Source organism: Bison bison, unplaced genomic scaffold (genome assembly GCF_000754665.1).
Source record: "Bison bison bison isolate TAMUID 2011002044 unplaced genomic scaffold, Bison_UMD1.0 scf7180017864508, whole genome shotgun sequence".
Lineage (NCBI taxonomy): Eukaryota > Metazoa > Chordata > Mammalia > Artiodactyla > Bovidae > Bison > Bison bison.
Window position 1 is genome coordinate 7,745,122 of NW_011495064.1, and position 22,919 is coordinate 7,768,040.

General features: G+C 46.0%; 1 protein-coding gene across 1 annotated transcript in view; it reads left to right on the forward strand.

The window, feature by feature from the left end:
- The window catches only part of IL1RL2 (interleukin 1 receptor-like 2), a 26,247-nt gene extending 8,747 nt beyond the window's left edge, over positions 1-17,500 (forward strand). Inside the window, exons 5-11 of the mRNA XM_010829671.1 lie at positions 454-613; positions 3,300-3,374; positions 5,034-5,163; positions 6,069-6,205; positions 10,106-10,249; positions 14,332-14,493; positions 16,995-17,500. Coding sequence (XP_010827973.1) covers positions 454-613; positions 3,300-3,374; positions 5,034-5,163; positions 6,069-6,205; positions 10,106-10,249; positions 14,332-14,493; positions 16,995-17,449 — 1,263 coding nt within the window. The 3' untranslated portion in view covers positions 17,450-17,500. The remainder of the gene's footprint in view (positions 1-453; positions 614-3,299; positions 3,375-5,033; positions 5,164-6,068; positions 6,206-10,105; positions 10,250-14,331; positions 14,494-16,994) is intronic.
- Positions 17,501-22,919: the final 5,419 nt, after the last annotated feature.

Genomic DNA, 22,919 nt, shown 5'->3' on the forward strand with positions numbered 1-22,919 from the left:
TAACACCAGGCTCCTCTGTCCATGGAATTTTTCAGGCAAGAATACTGGAGTGGGTTGCCATTCCCTTCTCCAGGAGATAATATATATGTATTTTATAAAATATATATCTTATATAAATATATGCTTCTCTGGTGGCTCAGACAATAAAATGTCTGTCTGCCTGCAAGACAGGAGACCCAGGTTCAATCCCTGGGTCAGGAAGATCCCTTGGAGAAGGAATCTGGTAGGCTGTACAGTCCATGGGGTCGCAGAGAGTCAAACACGACTGAGCTGCTTCACTATATAAATATATATGTCTTCAATTAGCTTATAAATTACCTAAGGTCTAGAGATCACATAGATTTCTTGTCTCTCCGTGGTTCATGGACTGGTGCTAATTATGAATGTAACTGATACCCTAAGATACTCTTTGAATTGAAAAAAAGTGTTTTTTTTTGTTTTTCGTTTTTTAAGGACTGTATAGAGATAGAAGGAGAACGGTTTATTTCTCGGGGAAAAAAGCTTTTAGTAAAGAATGTCTCGGTGGAGGACAGAGGGAACTATGAATGTGAAGCCAGCCTCACACACGCAAAGAAACAGCACACTGTTTTCAATAGCATCTCTGTGACTGTCAGTAAGTACGCACTTACCCTTCACCTTGACTGCTCTTGGGTTTGCTCGAGATGAGTGGTTTTGGGCAGAAGAGTTTCCCCATCCTGATTTTCCTGAGGATTAACAGGCTCTCAAATATGTCTTTATTAGGATCAGAAGTTAGGAATAGTGGGGTGAAAGGGCATGAGCAGTTTAATTTTCTCATCTGAGAAAAACAGAAGACTCAAAACTCCTGGTTTATGCATGAAAATTAAATGAGATTGTGTCTATAGAGAGGCTCATGGGGTGCCTGAAAAAGTACAGATATTCAACAAAGGTGAGAGTTGGACCGTAAAGAGGGTAGAGCGCCAAAGATTTGGTGCTTTTGAGCTGTGGTGCTGGAGAAGACTCTTGAGAATCTCTTGGACAACAAGAAGATCAAACCAGTCAGTCAATCCTTAAGGAAATTAACCCTAAATATTCACTGGAAGGACTGATGTTGAAGCTGAAACTCCAACAGTTTGGCCACCTGATGCGAAGAACCAACTCATTAGAAAAGACCCTGTTGCTGGGAAAGATTGAAGGCAAAAGGAGAAGAGGGCGGCAGAGGATCAGATGGTTGGATGGCATCACCAACTCAATGAACATGAGTCTGAGCAAACTCAGAGAGATAGTGACAGACAGGGAAGCCTGGTATGCTGCAGTCCACAGGATCTCAAAGAGTGGGACATGACAGCAACTCAACAACAGCAAAAATATGTCTCCCCAGAAGAAGGCACAATCATTGTCTTATTGAGCACTGAATTCCCAACACATACTCCAGAGCCTGACTTAGACTACACACAAATCTATCAATGAACTGAATGATTGACTACTCTTATGCTTTAGTATTACATTGGGAGTTCTTTATAAGGTGAAGTTTCAAAGGCAAAATGAAGAATACCTTAAGGAATCGTTGAGTCCAATCATCTATATGTCACATCTTTGCAATAAACGTTTACTTGTAATCTGTTATGTGCCAAAACTTGTTAAAATGTGATGATAAGAAAAATTTTTAAATTCTTTCTTCTACTGAGGAGCTATCAGCCCAGTTGTAGTGGAGCTAGAGATATAAATGGATTGTCTTAACATTATGTGGCAAAGAGAGAGTTATAGACAGGGTCTGGGGGAGCAGGAAAAAATCAAAAGTAGATGCATGGGTGGCACATAAATAAATGGTCTTGGAAGGCTTCCAAGAGGAAGTATCTTCTCATCTGAAGTTTGAAGGATGAGCAGGTTTTACAGAAGTAAAGAAGAGGGAGGAAAGGCAGAGATAAGAGCCTCAGACAATGCATAGAAATGTGTACCATCATAGTTCATGTTGGCTTTAAGAGTAATCTTTCTAGGGCATATAGAAGTGTGAGCTAAGCAGTGATGGGAGTTGAGGTCGTGGAGTTAGAGCGGCAAGGTCAAGGGGGCTGATTATACACTGGCTTTACCAAGTTGCCACTGAGGAGTCCTTGAATGCATGCAAATGCGGAGCCCCAAGGCTGCACTCGCGATGGATGAGATCAGTTCCGAGATGGTTCGAGAAGGAGTTGAAGAGGGTCTTGAGATCTAGGGACCACTTAGAAAGCTGCCATAGCATCTTCTGGGTGTGATCATCTGCACTTGGCTGCAAGCGGTAGGGGACTGTTCTTCAGGCAGTCACGTATGGACCCTTTACTGGGTGCTCATCAAGGTCAGGTCCTGTGCCGGGCAGGGAGATCATGATGATGAGAAGAGCCGTGACCGCTGCTCTGATGGAGCCCTGAAGTCTGAGCGGGAAAGAGGCCGAGATAAATCAGATGATTCACGAATGAGATGGGTAATTTTTTCACTTATTTCATTTTGGCTGTGCTGGGGCTTCGTTGCTGCATGGGCTTTTCTCCAGTTGTGGGGAGTGGGACTACTCTCTAGGTGTGGTGTGCAGGCTTATTGCAGTGGCTTCTCTTGTGGCGCACAGGCTCTGGGGTGTGCAGGCTTTGGCAGTTACAGCTGCTACAGCACAGGCTCAGCAGTTGTGGCGCACAGCCTTAGTTGCTCCGTGGCATGTGCGATTTTCCTGGACCTGGGATCGAACCCTTGTCTCCTGCCTCAGCAGGTGAATTCTTTAGCGCTGAGCCACCTGGGATGCCCAGTTGCTAAATATTGGTAGACAAATGGAGAAGGGAAGACATGGAGAAAGTCAAAGGGTTGGAGAGTCAACACAGGGAAGATGGTTATAACGTGAGGGAGAGGGATGCAAAAGGTGAAGGACACAGGGGAGGAACGGCGTGAAGAATGCAGAAGGGCAGAGTCGGAGGATGGAAGAATGGAACTGGCGATAGACCATTAGGGTTACTATTTCTGTCTAGGACTCAGGTCAGAGCTTCACTTATTGCCACTAAGCAGTATATTGGAAGTATATTGGATGACCAGGCAGTGAGAATTTATCACACGATCTCATCTGTTTATATTTATGTCATATATATAACAGTGACATGACTTCTCTTGGTAGCCCAGCGTTCAGATTTTCCCCTTAGCAATTCAATGATAACCTGGTTGAAAAATATGCATTTATGGAGTGATATTTGGTCGCACCATGAGTTTTGTTTTTTTCTTGACCAATGTTTATTGAAGGTCTGCTCAGTGCCATGTTTTATGGTATGATTGCATTCAAGTAGTTGAGTATGTTTCTAACACAATCTCATGTGTTATGATTTTTTTAGCAGAAAAAGTAGGGAATGGAGGAAGAATCCCTAAGATCATTTATCCAAAAAACAATTCAATTGAAGTAAAACTTGGTGAGTAAACTTATCGGAGCCTCTGAAGTTGCTAAGGGCCGAAGGCTTGGGGCAGGTATGAGGCAGAATAAAAAAGGGAGAGGAAGCTCCAGCAAACTGAATCTCTCAAATGCAGAGAAACTCAAACATTAAAGACAGAGATGAGAAAACTTATAAAGCAAAATAGGAAATCAGATGTGTGCGTGCTCTCAGTCATATCCGACTCCTTGTGGCCGCATGGACTATAGCCCACCAGGCTCCTCTGTCCATGGGATCCTCCAGGCAAGAATACTGCAGTGGTTTGCCATTCCCTTCTCCAGGGGATCTTCCTGACCCAGGAATCAAACTGAGGTCTCTTGCACTGCAGGCAGATTCTTTACCATGTGAGTCACCAGGGAAGCCCACCTGCTTAAAAGTCTCTGGACTCATATGTTTTAAGGAGGGTTCTTTCGTCCTCTTGAATTTTCAAGGAAAGTTCAATAATAATAATAATAAAAATTAGGATATTTGTTTACAAATCACTCACCATGTGAATACTCTTGTGGATTTCATAAACACCTAGACAAGGTAAGTATAGCTGTTGTTAACTCTCAGTTAACTTTGTTCCCCTCTCCTGTCTTTGAAAATTCTAGTCATTGTGCTTAGATAATTAAGAGAGAAAAAGATAAGCCTTGGCAGAGCAAAATAGTCATATAAATTAATTTAAAATCTTCTCACAAACAGAAATCTGGGTTTATTTGGCTTTCCTGGTGAATTCTAAAAAACATTTAATAAAGAATTAACACCAATTTTCAACAAATTGTTTAAGAGAGAAGAAAAAGAGGAAATAATCCTTATGTCATTTCATAAGGTCAGGAAAACCTTGACACCCAAACCTAACAAGGACATTATTACAAAGGAAAATTTCAGACCAAATCATTCATAAATACAGATGAAAAATGTAAAGCACATTGCTAGCAAATTTATTTTAACAATGTACATAAAGGGCAAAACTGGGGTTACATGGAGCAATGCAAACTTGTTTAATATTAGATAATTCATCTTTTGCATAAATGAGCTTAAGGAGAAAAAAAAATGATACACTTACTGCATAGATACTGAAAAGTCATTTAGAAAACTTGAACTAGGAATTCATTATTTAAAAATAAAAATCTTTTAAAATTAGAAATGAAACGGAATGTGCTTAATCTGACTGGATTTGGAATTAGAAAACCAGAGTTCATATCTTGCTCCTTCCTCTAATGTGTGACTTTGAGCAAGTCACTTGATCTACCTGGACCTCAATGTTCTCATCTGTAAGATGGGGATAATGGCACCACTCCTTTTCTGCTCTGTAGGAGTGTTTTAGAGATGAAGACCAAAACATGTGTGAAATACTTTTTAAATTGTAACGTTCTTTGCTAAGAGGAGAAGTAGTATCTGTGCCCCTGATGTGACAAACACTGGCCCCAGCCTGGTGATGTTTGGCCGCTTATTCTTGTCTGCGTGCAGTACACATCCCGCACGGTCTCGTGTCCTCCTCATCTCTGTCCAGGGAGAGAACAAAGCAGATGGATGTTGACCTCAGGGAGGATATTTTTGGTCATTGAAAGCTATTCAAGGTTCAGCAGCAAGGTGCCTTTGTGAAGCAGGTCACCTTGGCTGGGATCTCACTAAGTGTTTCTGAATTTGATTGTACAGGCTCCACGCTCATCGTCAACTGCAACATAACAGACTCGTGGGACAACACAAACCCACGCTGCTGGAGGGTCAACAACACCCTGGTGGACGACTACTACGGGGAATCCAAGCGCATTCAGGAAGGGATTGAGTGGGTGTCCTGCTTTCCTGGCTTCTCTAAAACCTAGCAAGAATTTCCCCATCTAAATGACATTGGTGCTGGTACTGCTTGTTAGGTGACTCTCACAGCCTCTCCCTCATTCCTTTTGGTGCTATGTTTCAGAAAGCCAAGCATCTGGGTCAGAGAAGATGCTCAGAGACTTTGCTGGTGCTCCAGTGGTTAAGACTCCAAGCTTCCACCGAAAGGAGCACAGGTTCCATCCCTGGTCAGGGAACTAAGATCCCTCATGTCCCGCAGGGCTGCCAATCAATCAGTAGTAAAAATGATTTTTAAAAAAGATGCTCAGGCTACCAATCCTGCTTACGTCTTAGAGAAAGGAGGCAAAACAATCAAACATGGCTTCAAGCAGCCTCAGCTAGGCCTTATAATCAGTCTCATTCATTCCTACTTGGTTATATCATGAGCCATGGGCCTTCAAGGCTTAAGCAGTGAAGTGGACAGTGACATGGGGATTCTTGGGGGAGATGGTGCATGATCATTAGCTCATGGAGTGGTACAAACCCAACTGATGATGGTTTAAGCCAAGTGGTAGAAAAGAAGGCGAATGAAGTCAAAGGACAGACGTGTGTTGGGTGTTGCAGTGTAAATAAGTTAGAATGGGTGGAGAAGAACAGGGGAGGACCCCTTAGGGCTGAGGACGGTGTCTCGAATGAGAAGGAGGGCACTTTTGTGTCACTTTCTGAAAGAAAATGTACATTACATTTGGAGCTACATAATCCATTGCCTCATTGAGCCAGCGGGGTATTCTCAGGGTAAAATAATGGTTCCAAGTGTACTCCAAGAAAGAACTTTACTCTCCAGACAAAAGTTCATAAAAATCTGGTGGGTAAAGACAGCTCATGTATGTATTAATGATGGGCTCTTTTCTTTTATAGAAACTACACTATTTTTCCAGAACATATTTTTTACACAGTGAACATAACCTTCTTAGAAGTGAAAATGGAAGATTATGGTCACCCTTTCGTGTGCCATGCTGGAGTGTCTGCTGCTTACTTTATACTAACGCTCCCAGGTAATGTCCTTCTGGGGTGGGCACTGCTCAGAGAGTTCCAGACGATGGCAAGGAAACACACAGGAAAGAGCATTAAATGCTTGCTGCGAGCCCGCAGAGTGGTTTGGAGTAAGGAAACTCAATATGAAATCTAATTAAAAGCTGATACCCTGTCTGAATATGCTCTTGGGGTCAGGCTGTTTTTTCACTGCAGTGTCCTTGGAAAGCTCCTTCTGAACATTCATTGAGATTTTATGCATCAGCACTCCAGGAAGCAGAGGTATTCCTTTATGACACCTGATTTGCTCAACTTTTATAATCACGTGCTTGTGATTTTCAGCTTTTCGGTTGTTTATTAGAGGCCATGTGCTATAAAATGCCAATGTATATTTTTGTCATGTAGCTGTGTAAAATTATTGATAGAGGCTAAATTCAGGTATTCGAGCAGGAGGGACCCTTCTCTTCTCTCGTGTCATCAGCAGGGGTGAATTGCTAACATCATTAGCTGCCTGGAGCCTGGACTTTGCCTCGTGTGTGTATGCAGATAGTGAACTTAGCACTGTGCAGAGTGTGCTCATTGTCTAATGGAGGCAGTGGAACCAGAGAGTAGAAAGTGAAGGGTGAAATCATCTGGAGAAAAGTCAGAGGAAGGGTTTGAAGTACCTTGTAGGAGACTTGCCTGTGGTTTCCCAAGACAGCTTTTTAAAAAAATAATTCTATTAATATCAACTCTTTAGTTTTCGCATCTCTTCACACAAGAGAGAAGGCTTTGATTTGCCAGCAGTACTCATGTAGAAGCAGTTCTCTGTGGTTCATCATCAGGAGTAGATTTGCTGGACAGAGTATCTCAGTGTCCAGCCCAGAGGAAAGAGGGAAATCTGACTGTGGGAAGCCTTGGAGCTCGCACAAGACCTGAAATGGCTATGACTGAAATCTGCCTCAACTAGACTGAAGATGAGCAGTGAGATTTCCATGTCAATACTGACTTAGAGATACTGACCACGTGGAAGCACTGTGTTCAGAAGGATTCTGAGGCTCAAAGCAAATGAATGGTGCTGGCGGTGAACACCTGCTTACTCATACAGGAGAAGGAAAGGGTCCTTTGTCCACTTTGTTTTAGGTTAGTTAAGAAACCTACACTCACTGAATTCATCACTGTTCCTGTTAACGCTTATTTCATATCTCACATGCAATGTATTTCTGGACCGGTGCTCTCTGTTTTGTTTTCCCTAAATTCTTAGGAACTTAAATTCAAGCCTCATCTTGGTTTACTTGAAACCAGAGGTAAGATGACAGCTTCTCCGTTAGACTTCCTGATTTTTCTTGAAGACACCTATAGGTGTGAGTCTGATTTCGTTTATCAGGATCTCTAGAGAGTTGTTTGGATTGGATGTGCCCTTCTATAAATTTCTTTTAATCGCTTGTTCTTGGCTTACCATCTCAGCTTAAGGCTGGTGGTGGCCATGTGGACCCAAATGAGAAATCCCACTTTAAATAGAGTTTTCACTTGGATACCTGATGTCTCAACAGAGAGATTCCCACTTATTTCAGTTTCAAAGCCAGTACTCCCTTTGAACGTATTCGTTAGTTTCCTGTTTTGAATGTCATCGTCTTTTAGCTTATTTATAGAGCAGAGGGAATCGACACTCCTGAATGCAGTGAATGATCAACCTAAGAATATCAGGCCATCACTCCTGTCTACTTTACCAGGGGCTTTTTGAATCTCATAAACATTGTGGGCATGATCTCTTTATAATGCCAATATCCCTGACGTGTACAGTGAAGATCCCCAGATGCAGTGTTCCTAAAAAGACAGGTGGTACAGTTGGTCCAAGAGCTGGTAAAGGCTGAAGAAATCGGGGGTGGTGGGAGGGAGGAGGAGGAGAATCCATTGAATAGTTAGGAGCTAGAGGCTCAGACAAGAGGTCAGGAGCAACGGCACCAGAGTGCAGAGCAGCTCCACTTGGCAGGGCTGGGACTTCATCAGTGGATTGATTTTAGGGTACAGAAGGTGTTTTTATTTATCATGCTTTATTGTGCCATGGATTTGAAGACATACAAGTGTGCATAAGGATTTCTTTGCAAAATGTTTGCAACATGGTGTGGCCTGGGGCAGCTTGTGATTGGCTCTTTAGTAAGCTCCCCTCCCCGCTGCCCCTCCCATTCCCTACCCACACACACACTTTCCAGTGGGGACCAGAGGACCAGGGAGGATGAAGGAAGTGGTAGACGTGCAGTGGATTCTAAGAATGGACAGAATGTCTCTTCCCCTGTCCTGGTTCCTCTTTTCTGATTCTCTCCCTCCTGGAGCCTCCTTCTTTGGCAGCACAACTTCGGGCCATGGTAAGGCAGAAAGCTGTGGGCTGTTCCTCTTCTCAGATATGTAGAAGCATGTTCTCAGGGACTTGGAGTTCCAGAGAAACTGGTTCTGCTCCTTGGACATCTGCCCACTGCTTTTTGCCTTAATTGCTCAGCAAGGTGCTCACAAAACACAACCAGGTGTAAACGCCCTTCCTGAGCTAGTGTCTTGCAGACAGGTGCCTCCCTGGCTGCTGCTGGCGAACAGGGCAGATGAGGCTGGAGTTTGGCTCTTGGCCAGTCTTGTGCAGCCATGGGGATGGCTTCCAGGGGTGGCAACTGGTGGTTCTTTGTCTATGATGGGGCGTGTGCATGCATGCTAAGTCACTTCAGTCATGTCTGACTCTGTGCTACACCATGGACCGTAGCTGACCAGGCTCCTCTGTCCGTGGGATTCTCCAGGCAAGAATACTGGAGTGGGTTGCCGTTTCCTGCTACAGGGGATCTTTCTGACCCAGGGATCGAACCCGCATCTCTTGTGTCTCCTGCATTGCAGGCGAGTGCTTTACCACTAGTGCCACCTGGGAAGCCCCACAATGGGGCTCAATTCTGAGTCACTGGGAAGGTGATTATAAGAGTAATACAACAGAATCAAGAATGTGCTCAATACTACGTAGCAACCCAAATGGGAAAAGAATTTGAAGGATAGATACATGTATATGTGAAACTGAATCCTTTTGCTGTACACCTGAAGCTAATACAACGTTAATCAGCTGTAGATAGATAGATAGACAGACGTGCTCAGTGTTGTCTGACTCTCTGCTGCCTCATGGACTATAGATGACCAGGCTTTTCTGTCCATGGAATTTTCCAGGCAAGATTACTAGAGTGGGCTGCCATTTCCTGCTCCAGGGCATTTTCCCCACCCAGGATCGAAACCGTGTCTCTTGTGTCTCCTGCATTGGCAGGCAGATCCTTTCCCCCTAGTCCCACCTGTTGTGGTTCAGCCGCTAAGTGGTGTCTGACCTCTGAAGAGTCTAGCGATGAGTAAGGAGTTACCTGGCCAGGTGTGCTTTGACAGGTGAGCAGTCTTCTGCAGTCAGAGCTGTATCACATCTACCATCCGGAGCTAGGTGTCTACAGAGTTTCCCTCTCCAAGTTCCCAAGAGCATGTTTCTTCCTCAGATTCATGGCCAAGACCAAGTTCATCTACTCCCCATACCTATTATTTAACTGTGAAGAGATTTTTGGGCTTCCCAGGTGGCTCAGTGGTAAAGAATCCTCCTGCCAATGCAGGAGACGTGGGCTTGATCCCTCGCTTGGGAAGATCACCTGGAGGATGAAATGGCAAATCACTCCAGTGTTCTTGCCTGGGAAATGCCATGGACAGAGGAGCCTGGTGGGCTACAGTCAGGCCCATGGGCCACAGAGAGTCAGGCATGACAAGTGACTAAACGGCAACAACAAAAACCTATTATTTAACTGTAAAGAAATCTTTGTGTTATTCTCATTAACATTTAATGCATTTCTATTTGGCAAATGTAATGGGATCCGTAAAAGTAAAGTGCATAAATGACTCTTCATAGTACTATTATTTATTTTTATTTTTTCTGTCATTTGTAGTTCCAGATTTTCGAGCTTACTTGATAGGAGGGCTTCTCATCTTGACTGGTGCAGTGGTGTCTGCCATGTGTATCTACAACATTTTTAAGATCGACATTGTACTTTGGTATCGAAGTTCCTTCCATTCTGCAGGGCCCATAGAAGGTGAGCGTACTTGCTGTTGTTCAGTCACCAGGTCATGTCTGATTCTTTGCAACCCCATGGACTGCAGCACGCCAGGCTTCCTGTTCTTCGCTATCTCCCAGAGTTTGCTCAAGCTCATGTCCATTGAGTCGGTGATGCCATCCAACCATCTCATCCTCTACTGCCTGTTTCTCCTTTTGCCTTCACTCTTTCCCAGCATCAGGGCCATCAGGTGGCCAAAGTATTGGAGTTTCAGCTTCATCATCATTAAATCTGCTTTAATCTCTCTTAATTGGATAGAAAAAGGCATACACGGCTGGGAGAGGTCTGTCTGTGCAGCTTTCTGCACGGAGATCTGCGGAGGCATCACTTTCAGGTCCCCAGACTTGCAATGCTGATGGGAACTCAGGGGAGTGGGGAGTCCAGGCACGCGTTAGGAATCCTTGTTGCACAGAAGGGCAATATTCACACGAAGTGCCTGCCTTTGCATAGGAAAAAACACATGCTTGTGCACAGGTTTGATAAAGCATAGGTGTCCTAACTTGGAGTTTAAATGAAATTTCAGAATTCAAAATCAGCAGCCATTGAGCAACCTGGGAAACAATGAATTCTTTCTTGATAGCAAAATTTACCTGTGGAAATTGGCTGTGTGTGACCAGTGCAACCTGAAGCTCTTTTTTCTCAAGATTTTTTTAAAAATTTATTTTTCTTTGGAGGTTAATTGCTTTACAGTATTGTGTTGTTTTCTGCCATACATTAGCATGAATCAGCCATAGGCAGACATATATCCCCTCCCTCTGGAACCTCCCGCCCACCCCTTACTCCGTCCCGCCCCTCAAGGTTGTCACAGGGCACTGGGCTGAGCCTCCTCTGTCACACAGCAGTTTTCCACTGGCTATCTGTTTTACATATGGTAAGTATATGTTTCCATGTTCATCCCACCCTCTCCTTCCCTGGCTCTGTGCACAAGTCTGTTCCCTATGTGTGCCCTGAAACTCTTTTAGTTCTGTGGGCAGTGGTCTGGGCTGAGCTGGGCTGTGGTCCCTGGAGAGCCTGTTCCATGTCAGCCCGTCTCTGCCCGTGATCCTCCTGCATCTGTTTGAGAAGAGGCTTCAGGGCAGCAAAGCTGTTTGTCTTTCCTGACACAGAGCTGCTTCATGCGTTGACGGACAGGGGCCTGTTGGGGTGTCCCCAGAGCTCCGTCTCTCTGACTCACCGGGATTCCAGGGAGCGTGAGTGCAGAGCCCACGGTGAAGCTGCCGCGGGTGAGTCAGATGGAGCAGGAAGAGGAAAAGGAATTGTATGGCATCTCATCCCGAGGGCGGAAGCTGGACAGACAAGCGACTCAGGGAGCCCCGCCCTCTGCTCAGACCGGGCTGCTGACCATGATCGGAGCCAGTGGGCTGAGGACTTGAGACAGGAACAGACAGTCAGCCAGAGGTTCTCTTCTTTAAGTCAGCAAAGTGCATGCGTCCTTTATAGCTACATTTCCTCCAGCTCAGTCGCTGATTCCCCTCTGAGTGTGACTTCAACAGTCAGTGAGTGATGAGACTCTTGAGGGGAACCCAGATGCTGTTCCCAGCTTTGTGTCCTGTGAGGACATTCTCTGGTTATTTGGGAACATGCGGAGTCAGCGGCAGCAAATACCAATGAAGAAGAGAAAGTGCGTCCTTCTCCTGATAAGTTTATTCCAACAAGATAAGTCAAGCTCCAGGAGTGATTCATAGTGAGGTGTGTCTAATTCACAGTTTGATTAAGTAGTCCTGGACGGTCTTGGCTAAAGTCCATAAGTTCTATGTATTGTCTGTTAAAAAAAAATTTTTTTTTTGGCGTATAGTTGCTTAACGATGTTGTGTTAGTTTCTGCTGTACAGCAAAGTGAATCAGCTATATGTGTACATACATCCCCGCTTTTTTGGATTTCCTTCCCATTTAGGGTCCGTCTCCACAGAGCACTGAGTAGAGGGCCCTGTGCTGTACAGTAGGTTCTCATTGGTTATCGATCAATATTTTATGTGTGCCTGCTCCGTCGCTTCAGTTGTGTCCGATACCCTGTGACCCCATGGACTCTAGCCCACCAGGCTCCTCTGGTGACCGTGGGATTTTCCCAGCAAGATACTGGAGTGGGCACTGAAGTGCACAGGCGTCTCACTGCGGTGGCTTCTCTTGTTAAGGAGCACGGGCACAGTAGTTGTGGCCCACGGGCACACAGGTGTAGGTGCCCCGCAGCACATGGAGTATTCCTGGACCAGGGATTGAACCCATGTCCCCTGCATCGGCAAGCAGATTCTTAACCACTGGACCACCAGGGAAGCCCTCCCCTCTCACCCACATAGTTTTTAAAATGACTCAGACCTTGGATTTCTAGTGTCGGTTCTACCACGGCCATGCATCAAGGCTGCTGCAGAGTCTTACCCAATGCAAAGGGAGGGGAAACTGAATCCTGCTCTTTATGGGTGTGGTGAAGTTTGAAAAGAGCCTGCGGGACTGGAAATACTTCTGGAGCTATTTTTGGAAAATACAGTCTGACCCAGTTGCCCATAATGACTCAGGGATGAACTTTGTGAAGCTTCCTTTTCCTAATTTCATCAAATGAGTCTATGTAACAAAGCCTCCATACAAGCCCTAAAGGACAGGGTTTGGAGAGCTTCTGGGCTGGTGACCAGGTAGAGTCTAGGGAGAATAGGGCCCTGGAGAGGGCATTGAGCCTCTGCATCCTTGCCCATCCTTTGCCCTGTGCATCTTCTCATCTGCCTTTTGATTCATATCCTTTAAAAATCCTTTTATAATAAATCAGTGATGTAGATATTAATAGTAGCATGTTTCTCTGAGTCTGTGAGTGATTCTAGCAAAATAATTGAACCCAAGGCGGGGCTCATGGGAATCTCCAGTTTATAGCTGGGTAGTCAGAAGCAAAGGTAACACTCTGGACTTGTGACGGGTAGCATGTTATTGTGTTGTTGTTAATTGCTCAGTCATGTCTGACTCTTTGCGACCCCATGGACTGTAGCCCTCCAGGCTCCTCTGTCCTTGGAATTCTCCAGGCAAGAATACTGGAGTGGGTAGCCATTCCGTTCTCCAGGGGATCTTCCCAATCCAGGGATTGAACCTGGGTCTCCCACACTGCGGACAAATTCTTTACTGTCTCAGCCACCAGAGGAGCCCTAGTGGCATACATGTTACCAAACTCAGCTCCAACTGCTCGCCTCTCAAAAGCCACTATTCGAGAGACTGGGATTGGTTGGAAAACGAAAGGCTACTTTATTCAGGAGGCTGGCAACCTGGGAGAGGGTGGACTAATGTCCCAGAACTACTTCCTAAGATTCTGCTTGGCCATGAACGTTTTTAAAGGGAAAAGGAGAAGTAATTTTAGTTAATCATCAAGATGGGGGCCAGGCTGGTTGCCATCTCCCACTGCAGGCAGGCTCCTTGACTCCTTGGGGTCTTTCTTTAGAAGCTCTCTTGTTCACACAGTCAGCTTGTGAGCTGACTGAAGGGGAAGCTGGGGAAGAGATCTGGTCATCTCGAATTACTTATTCTTCATTTTAGCTTCTTTAATCTAAGAAAGGAGTCAACAGGTTAGGCAAGGTATTATGTGATCAAAATATTTGAAAGGTGTGCTTCAGACAGAGATGAGTTAAGGATGGAGGCACCTGATGTAAAGATTAAATTGAAATATAGCTTTGCTGAGTGACAGGACAAAAGGGCCTCCTGCAAGGAGATTTTTGGACTTCCTTCCTGTTGAGGTCACCACAGAGCATTGAGTAGGGTTCCCTGTGCCATCCAGTAGGTTCTCATTAGTCATCTATCAATATTTTATGTCTTTGAGAAGCTGCTTGCATTAGGGAGGTGTCCCAGGTGGCTCAGTGGTAAAGACCCTGCCTGCCGATGCAGGAGACAGGGGTTTTATCCCTGGGTCAGGAAGATCCCCTGGAGGAGGAAACGGCAACCCACTCCAGTATTCTTGCCTGAAGAAGTCCACGGACAGAGGAGGCTGGTGGGCTATAGTCCATGGGATCGCAAAGAGTTGGACATGACTGAGCAACTCACACACACACAGTTTGGTAGGAATAATTTCACAAGCTTGCCCCATTTCCTTTTCAGATGGGAAGCTGTACGATGCTTATGTTTTATATCCCAAGCCTCAGAGAGAAAGCCAGAGTCATGATGTGGACACGCTGGTGTTGAAAATTCTTCCGGAGGTGCTGGAGAGGCAGTGTGGATACAAGTTATTCATATTTGGCAGGGATGAGTTTCCTGGACAAGGTATGTTTTCAGTGAGGTATAAAAATAAGAAATGAAGAAAATGAAAAGGAACAAGAATTCCCTGGTGGTCCAGGGGTTAGAATTCCTCACTTCCACTGCAAGGGGGCATGGGTTCTGTTCCTGGTCCAGGAACTAGGATCCCTCATGCTGAGACTCAATTGAAAAAAAAGAAAAAGAAAATGGAAAGGGATCTCTCTCTTCCTGTACTTCACAAATGGTGGGAAGTATGATTGCCTTCCGCATGGAACCACAGGGAGCCCTTCACCTCCTCTGCCCACAGCCCCCAAGCTGAGGAGGTTAGGATCAATCTCTCTTCTTTCTTTAGGTTCATTCCTCTGACAGGATAACTGTGATTCCTGGCTGGGTACGGATATGGTTGACGCATTTGTAGGACAGTTCGGTCGATCAGATACCTAGCATTGACCAAGAGACCCAAAACAGACAACTGGTCCTTGGCTGTGGAATCCTTGAGACTAATCACTGAGTATTTTCTGTTGGTTTGCATATGTAAATTAATACATATTTAAAGCTGGTTTTTATGAGCTTCAATCACCTCCAATCCTCCCCTCGTTGTTGTCATTCAGTCAATAAGTTGTGTTTAACTCTGTGACTCCATGGGCTGCATCATGCCAGGCTCCTCTGTCCTCCACTCTCTTTCGGAGTTTGCTCAAATTCATGTCGGTCAAGTCGGTGATGCTATCTAACCATCTCATCCTCTGCTGGCCCTTTCTCCTTTCACCTTCAATCTTTCCCAGCATCAGGGTCTTTTCCAGTGAGTCGGCTCTTCACATCAGGCGGCCAGAGTATTGGAGCTTCAGCTTCAGCAACAGTCTTTTCAGTGGATATCCAGGGTTGATTTCCTTTAGGATCAAATAGTTTGTCTCAACTAAAAGTCCTGCATGTGAGAACAAATATCAAATATCCGATGTGCCGCAACCAAGACCTGGCACAGCCGAATAAAGAAATAATTTGATAAAAAATGAATAGGGCTTCCCTGTTGGCTCAGTGGTAAAAGAATCCACCTGCCGATGTAGGAGATACAGTTTGATCCCTGGTCTGGGAAGATCCCGCATGCCACCGAGCAGCTGTGCCCATGTGTCACAACCACTGAGCCTGTGCCTACTGCCTGTACTCCACAATAAGAGCAGCTCCCGAAATGAGAAGCCCATGCCCCGCAACTAGACAATAGCCCCCGCTTGCTGCAACCAGAGAAAAACCCCTGCAGCAACAAAGACCTAGCCCAGCCAAAAATATACAATAAAATTTAAATAAATAAATAAAAGGTTTCTAAGTACCTTGGTTTTGTAGGCTGCTCCTATCCATAGCTTATCACGTCTTTTCAAGTTATGAAATCCTTCTCCAGGAAGAAATGAAAGTGTGATCCAGGGCTTGTTACAAACATGCAGAAGAGCTCGTGTTTCAGTAACGCTGCATTCATTCACTTCTTCAACAAACATTTATTGAGCCCCTGCTGTGTGCCAGGCAATGTTGTAGGCACTAGAAATATTAAAATAAACCAAAGAGAAGAAGGACATGCTCTTGGGGAGGTTACAGTCTGTTCTTATATCCTAAGGATAAGGGTGATATAAAACTTGGTCTTTATTTCTAAAAGACCCCAAGTTAATTTCCCTTCCCCAAGTCAGCAGAATATGTTATTTGGTTTCAAGTTAGTCCTGTAAGTCCTGGTCATTTAAATAGCCATGAAGCACAAGCGGGAAACACAAATGAGATTAGTACATTTGAGCTGAGTACATGTGTCCTATCCTTTAAAAGTCTGTTATTTAAAAAAAGAAAAGCATTTATCCTCTAATATATACCAGACCTTTAGCTAAGTTTCGATATACAAAGTTAGACATGATAAACATGGGAATTATAACAAATACTGAATATTTATACATATGCAAGTAAATTATATACTATGAGCTTAATAAGTTTTGCATTAATCAATAAAAATTTAAAGATCCCAGTGGTTTACTCTAAAACAGACAATAATAGACTTTTCACCAGAATAGTTAATTCAGACAGTGGATTCTAGATATTATGGATCTTAGTCAATAAAGAAAATGCTTTACTAAAAATTTATTTATTCAGGTGGAGAAAATTCTAGAAGCCCTGTACTTCCCATAGGAATGCAGTTTTGGGGAAATAAAAAAGTCAGAAACCTTTAAAAAAAAAAAAGGTTAGACATGATAAGATCCTTGTTCTGAGTAGTTCATAACCAGTGGCTTTTTTTTTCATTTATTATTTTATTATTATTTTAAAAATTTATTGATTTGGCTGCCTTTGGTCATGTGGGATCTTCTGTTAAAGCGCATGGACTCTCAAGCTGTGGCTCACAGACCTAGTTGCTCCAGGCATTTGGGGTCTTAGTTCCCCGACCAGGCATTGAACCCGTGTCCCCTGCATTGCAAAGCAGATTCTTAATCACAGGACCACCAGGGAAGTCCCTGTGGGGCTGTTTTCATTGTGAGCTGTTTTACATCTTCTTTCTTAATTTCCAGCTGTGGTCAATGTCATCGATGAAAATATTAGGCTGTGCAGAAGATTGATCATCGTTATCGATCCCGACGAGCTGAGCTTTGACCTATCAAAGAACCTGTCAGAAGAACAAATTGCGGTCTACAGTGCTCTCATCCAGGACGGGATAAAGGTCATCCTGATTGAACTGGGGAAGGTCAAGGACTACACGGCCTTGCCGGAGTCCATTCAGTATATCAAACAGAAGCACGGGGCCGTCCAGTGGAGTGGAGACTTCACAGAACAGTCCCAGTGCGCGAAGACCGAGTTCTGGAAAAAAGTGAGATATCGCATGCCTCCCAAGAGGTGGCCACCTTCTCCTCCTGTGCAGCTGCTGAAGCACACGCCCTTTGACCTCACAGCCAGCAAGTGGGAGGCCCACGCGGGGTTCATCTCCCCTGATGGAAAGAATATCATCCCAAGGGCTGTGCACAGTTAGACAACCCTTGCATCTGGGCTGTTTGCTTGAAGCTCACTGTTTCTTGTTGTGTCCTATGGAAAGACCTGGGTTTATCTGCTGCCTTTGCTCGAGCTACTTCTTTAGGGGAAGAAGCACCTCTCAAGAAGCCCTCATTAACTGACTGGTTCTGAACATTCATGAAGACTTGTGCACATGGAGGATTAGCCTTTGAGCCCCTGGGCAGGAGCCTTGGAGGGTTTGAGTCATGGTTCAGCTGTCAGGAGGTTTGGCAGGTGATGTGACCCCCATGGGGCTGGAGACAGGAGCCTAGGTGGTCAGATCCATGGGGGGACCCTGTGGGCTTGGGGAGGGCTGGCAGAGGGCACACCTGACCAGCCTGCCAGGGCCCCATCCTCAGCCCCTCTCACGCCTCTTGTGCAAATAAACACTTGTGACACTGCAGTCTGGGCACCTTGACACTGGAAGCAACTTGGAAGTCACCTAGACCTGCGGGGACCAACTCTGGTTGCCCATGAATCCCCGCTGCTGGTGGGCCTCCTGCTTTGCCTGTCCAACCAAAACAAGTCAGAGGGCCCTTATTTTTCCAGTTGGCCTCGGGCAGCCAGAATTCTGAGCCACCCGTGGTAGACACGTCACCACACCAAGATGATGGAGTTCTATTCTGAGCAGACAAAGTCATCCAGCCAGCATGCCTTCTTCACAGGCCAGTTCATGACTGAACAGCTCAGAAGGATCGTCGACATTAAAATTGACTATAAAGTCTTATCAGTACTTTCAAACCCCGACATGGAGGAGCTCAGATACAGTCCAGCTCTTATACTGTGGTTGACAACAGCAGCTTGCAAAGGTGGCTGCTGTGCTCGGAGAGTTCCTATCCCCTAAAGTCATATATTTGAATGCTAACACCTGAGCTGCGGTGTTGGAGAAGACTCTTGAGAGTCCCTTGGACTGCAAGGAGATCAAACCAGTCAATCCTAAAGGAAACCAACCCTGAATATTTATTGGAAGGACTGATGCTGAAGCTGAAGCTCCAGTACTTTGGCCACCTGACTCAAAGAGCTGACTCATTGGAAAAGATCCTGATGCTGGGAAAGATTGAGGGCAGGAGGAGAAGGGGGCAACAGAAGATGACCTGGTTGGATGGCATCACCAACTCAATGGACATGAGTTTAAGCAAGCTCTAGGAGATAATGAAGGACAGGGAATCCTGGGCGTGCTGTAGTCCACGGTCTTACAAAGACTCAGACATGACTGAGCGAATGAAAAACAGCAATTCCTGGCATCATACTTTTAGGAGGTGGGGCCTTTGAGAGGTGACTGGGTCCTGAGGGAGGAGCCTTGGTGGATAGAATCAGTGTTCTTATAAAAGAGACCCCAGACCCTTGCCCCTTCTGCCACATGAGAATATAATAAGAAATCTGCCAGCTGGAAAGGCCGACCCCCCCCCGGACCTGGCCATGCTGGCACCCTGCTCTCAGGCTCCCAGCCTCTGGAACACTGAGAAATAAATTTCTGTTGCTTATAAGCCTCCCAGTCTATAGTATGTTGTCACGGCAGCCAAGCAGACTAGAGTATGGCCCTAAGGAAGCATCATAGAGGCTGGTGGGGGTCGGCCTGTGGGCAGTCCTTAACATGTGCATTTTCACTAGTTTGGGATCCTTTAATATTTTCTCTCAGCAGCTGAACACATCTCTAAGATGCTAAAGATCACAAATTGTAAATTTCAAGTGAAATATTTGCCATTGTGAATACCCAAGAATTGTCAAATCATTCTCTATTTCAGCACCTTCATTTTTAATTTCCACTCAAATTTTAATGAAATCGTAGGAAAGCAATAAGGTGAAAAGACAAATAATTCAGTTAGACTGGCTTTGCCACTGAAATGTAGGTTGGCTGGTAAAGAGCTGAGAATATTCATTTGTCAGCCAACAAGGCGTGCGTGCGGGTGTATGTATGTAGTCGCTCAATCGTGTTGACTCTGCGATCCCATGGGCTGTAGCCACCAGGCTCCTCGGTCCATGGGATTTCCCTGGTAAGAATAAAGCAGATTCCCATTTCCTACTTTAGGGGTTCTCCCTGACTCAGGGATTGAACCCTGCATTGCTTCTGGATTCTTTAATACTGAGCCACCAGAGAAGCAACTCAGCTGACAAGGGCTCACGCTCAATGTGCATAAAACAGAAGGTTTAAGTGTCAAGGAAATGGACAAAAAGGCAGGATGTAGGAGAGCCAAAGGCCACCACTGGTTCATTCACTCATTTCAGCAGCTGGGCTTGGTGAGGTGAAAGGAGCTGTGTCCCCTGTCCTTGGGGGTGGGTCCCATGTCACCTGGGCGAACCTCAGGGGACAGAAGCCGGCCTGGAGGTCGGGGTGATGTTAACACAAGGTCATGTGCCCGGTGCACAGCGAGGTCAAACAAACTGAAACATCGGAGGCGGGGCCAGAGGAAGGTTTCTTTCGGGGCCATGCGAGGAGAATGGGTGGCTCGTGCCCCAGGAAGCCCCGAACTCCCCGAGGGTTTCAACAAAACCCTTTTAAAAGCCTGATGAGAGAGGAGGGCCACAGATCTGTGATCAGCTCGAGCATGATTCTGATTGGCTGATGGTGAGGCAGCAGGTGATGTCATAGGGACACGCATCACCAGTCCCAGGGCAGGGGGCCCGGGTTCAATCCCTGGTCAGGGAACTGGAGTCCATGTGCCACTGCAACTTAAAACCTGGAGCAGAAAAATAAATATTTAAAAACAAAACATTATCAGTCCTTAGGCTCCAAGAGGCCTGGGGCTGTGTGCTCATGATTGTCAAGTAGTTAACATTTTCCATTTGTTGAAAAGGGAGGCTTTTTATTTGATCTACCAAAAAACCTCAGGAAATGTGCACCAACTACTGTCATCCAGGTTCTTCAGCGAGGAGGTCAAGCAGAGGATGCAGCGGAAGGCCCCACGGGTCCTGCTCCCTTACAGTGAGAGGTGAAGAAGTCAGTCAAGGTGACATGCAGGTGCTACGCCCCTCTAGCTTCTGGTTCATTCCTGTAATGACTGAGTCGCCCACAAAACCCACTTCCTTTGGTCTCTCCCCTCGAACACCATGCATCTGTCCCTGAGAAAGGGCAGCCTCAAGGCTGAGTCATGTCAAACAAAGGGTCCAGAGAGGGCTGGTCTTTCCCCAAAAGACTGAGATGCAGATACACACGTGAAAGTGCTTGGCACGCTCCGAGGTCCGATGAGGAGCTGTCTGACCAACAGGGAGTGGGTGGCGGGGCTGGTTCCTCAGTGCCTCCTGGCACCCCTCCATCCCCCTGGCCCCCACAGTGACTCAGAGGCTTCCTGCTGGCCCCAGGCAGCTGACCTTTCCCCAGCGCCCCATCCCCCTTCACAGTTATAAACTTTCCATCCACGCTCACTCCTGTGGTTGATTTATCCAGGGGGGTGTGTGTGTGTGTGTGCAAAGTTCAGAGAGTGGAAAATTCCTCCTTGGTTTCCTTCTTAGAGACTTCTCTACAGATGACGAGCCCACAACATCTGGAATAAATGATGGGGGTTGGGGAGCCCTCATAGGACATTGAGACGAAGCCCTGGAGACCACACGTCTTGAACGGAATTCTCCTGGGGCCCTTGAGCGGCGGAGGATGGAAACTCTGTGCCTCTGTGCCTCTTCCGCTGCCAAGCCCAGGCAGCTCCTAAGGGACGCTGGTGTTTGTTGCAGTCAAACTGAAACCTCACGCTCCTCTTCTTCCTCCTAGAGGAAGGTGGAAGCAGACCTTGAGCCCTGGCTCTTGCCCTCGTGAGTCACCTCTCCCCAGAGGCTCTTTTATTCTTCTTATTTTTGAAATCAAATCCACAAAACCGAGAAAGCCAGTACAGTTCCTGCCTGTGAGTTGTAAAGGGAAACACAGATTCCAAAACCCGCACGTTTGCCAATCTGTTTAGGTAGGTTTTTCAGGAATATGTCTGCTTTTCCCTAAATAATCTGTTGGTTCTGGTCTACCATTGATTCAAACTCTTGAAACAGAGCAGGACCTTATGGTCCTTCCCCCAGCAGGTCCTCTGCCTCCCCTCTGTCCGTGGAAAACTTTAGTCAAAGAGTGAGTTTAATCAGAGGAATGAGAAAAGCAGAAACAAAGGGAAACAGTCAGAGGAGACCGGATAATAATGATGTAGTCGTTAAGCGCAGTCAAGGGTCTTTAGTTTCTTGTCAAGGGCTGTAGATAATATTCTCAGCTGTATCCTGTGAGCTGTCTTATAGATACTAAAACAGCAGATGGGAGAAGTTAACTACATAATGCAAAGATTGTACAGAGGACATAAGCTGCCACAAATCCAAGAACTGGCCTCAGACAAATCGGAACAAACAAGCCCCGGAACTGAAGATTAACTGTATCTAAAACAATCAAGACGACACTGGTCAGGCCACCAGTGACAATCTGAAGCTGACTGCTGTTCTGCATGTAGCCCACCCCTCCCCCAACCTATAAAAGTTCTGTGGGGGAAGTTGGCTTTTGGACAGATGTCTGCCCTTACCCCCAAGTTGCTGGCATCTGAATTAAAGCAAACTTTCCTTTCCACCAACCTGGCCTGTTTATTGGCTTTTGGGCATCAAGCAGTCAGACCCACCCCACGCCTTTCAGGAACAGTCTGACAAAACACAAAAATTAGCTTTTTGCTACTTTGGCAGGATATAAACAAGCTGCTTTAATATGGCAAATGGTTGTTTGGTTTTCCCGCCTTTCTCAACTGCTTTGGGAGGGTTTGCATTTTACGCTATCTTGATCAGAGGCTCTCTTATTAACAACTGCCACGCCCCACCTCTGATGCTCTGATCTGACTGTTCCTAGAAACACAGCAGATGTTGATCTGCAAGGACCTCAGCAACTTTCGTGAAGGAGAAGGGAGAGCAGGACAATGGAATCCACGGGGAGATGTCATCAGAGGACTGGCCCTCAGGTGGTTTTCTTGTCTTTATCAGGAGGCTGCCCAGCCCCCGCCTCCCAGCCCCTGGGAAGCGGAGAAAGCGCATCTTTTCTGAATACAGGTGCAGACTGGGGCCATGGGGGACAGGGCTGCACTCACGTCAGCTGAAACGGTGGCACTAAAATGTCACACGGGGCGGCTCGTGCTGTGGTTTGCTCTGTCTCTTCTTCCCTGCCTGCCTCCAGTTTCCTGATGCAGGAGGAGTTAGGGGTGGGATTCCTAGATCCACCTGAGCTCTGCCACAGAGGAGAGCTGGATGGGGTGAGAGCCAGTGGTCCCGGTGGACTCAAAGCCTGTGCCTGAAGACTGTGTACCCCGACCCACTTCTGTCCACAATGAAATACTGTGTTGCTGTTGTTCAGTCACTCAGTTGTGCCCGACTCTTTGAGACCTCATGGACTGCAGCATACCAGGCTTCCCTGTCCTTCACTATCTCCCAGAGCTTGCTCAAACTCATGACCATTGAGTCGGTGATACCATCCAACCATCTCATCCTCTGTCATCCCCTTCTCTACCTGC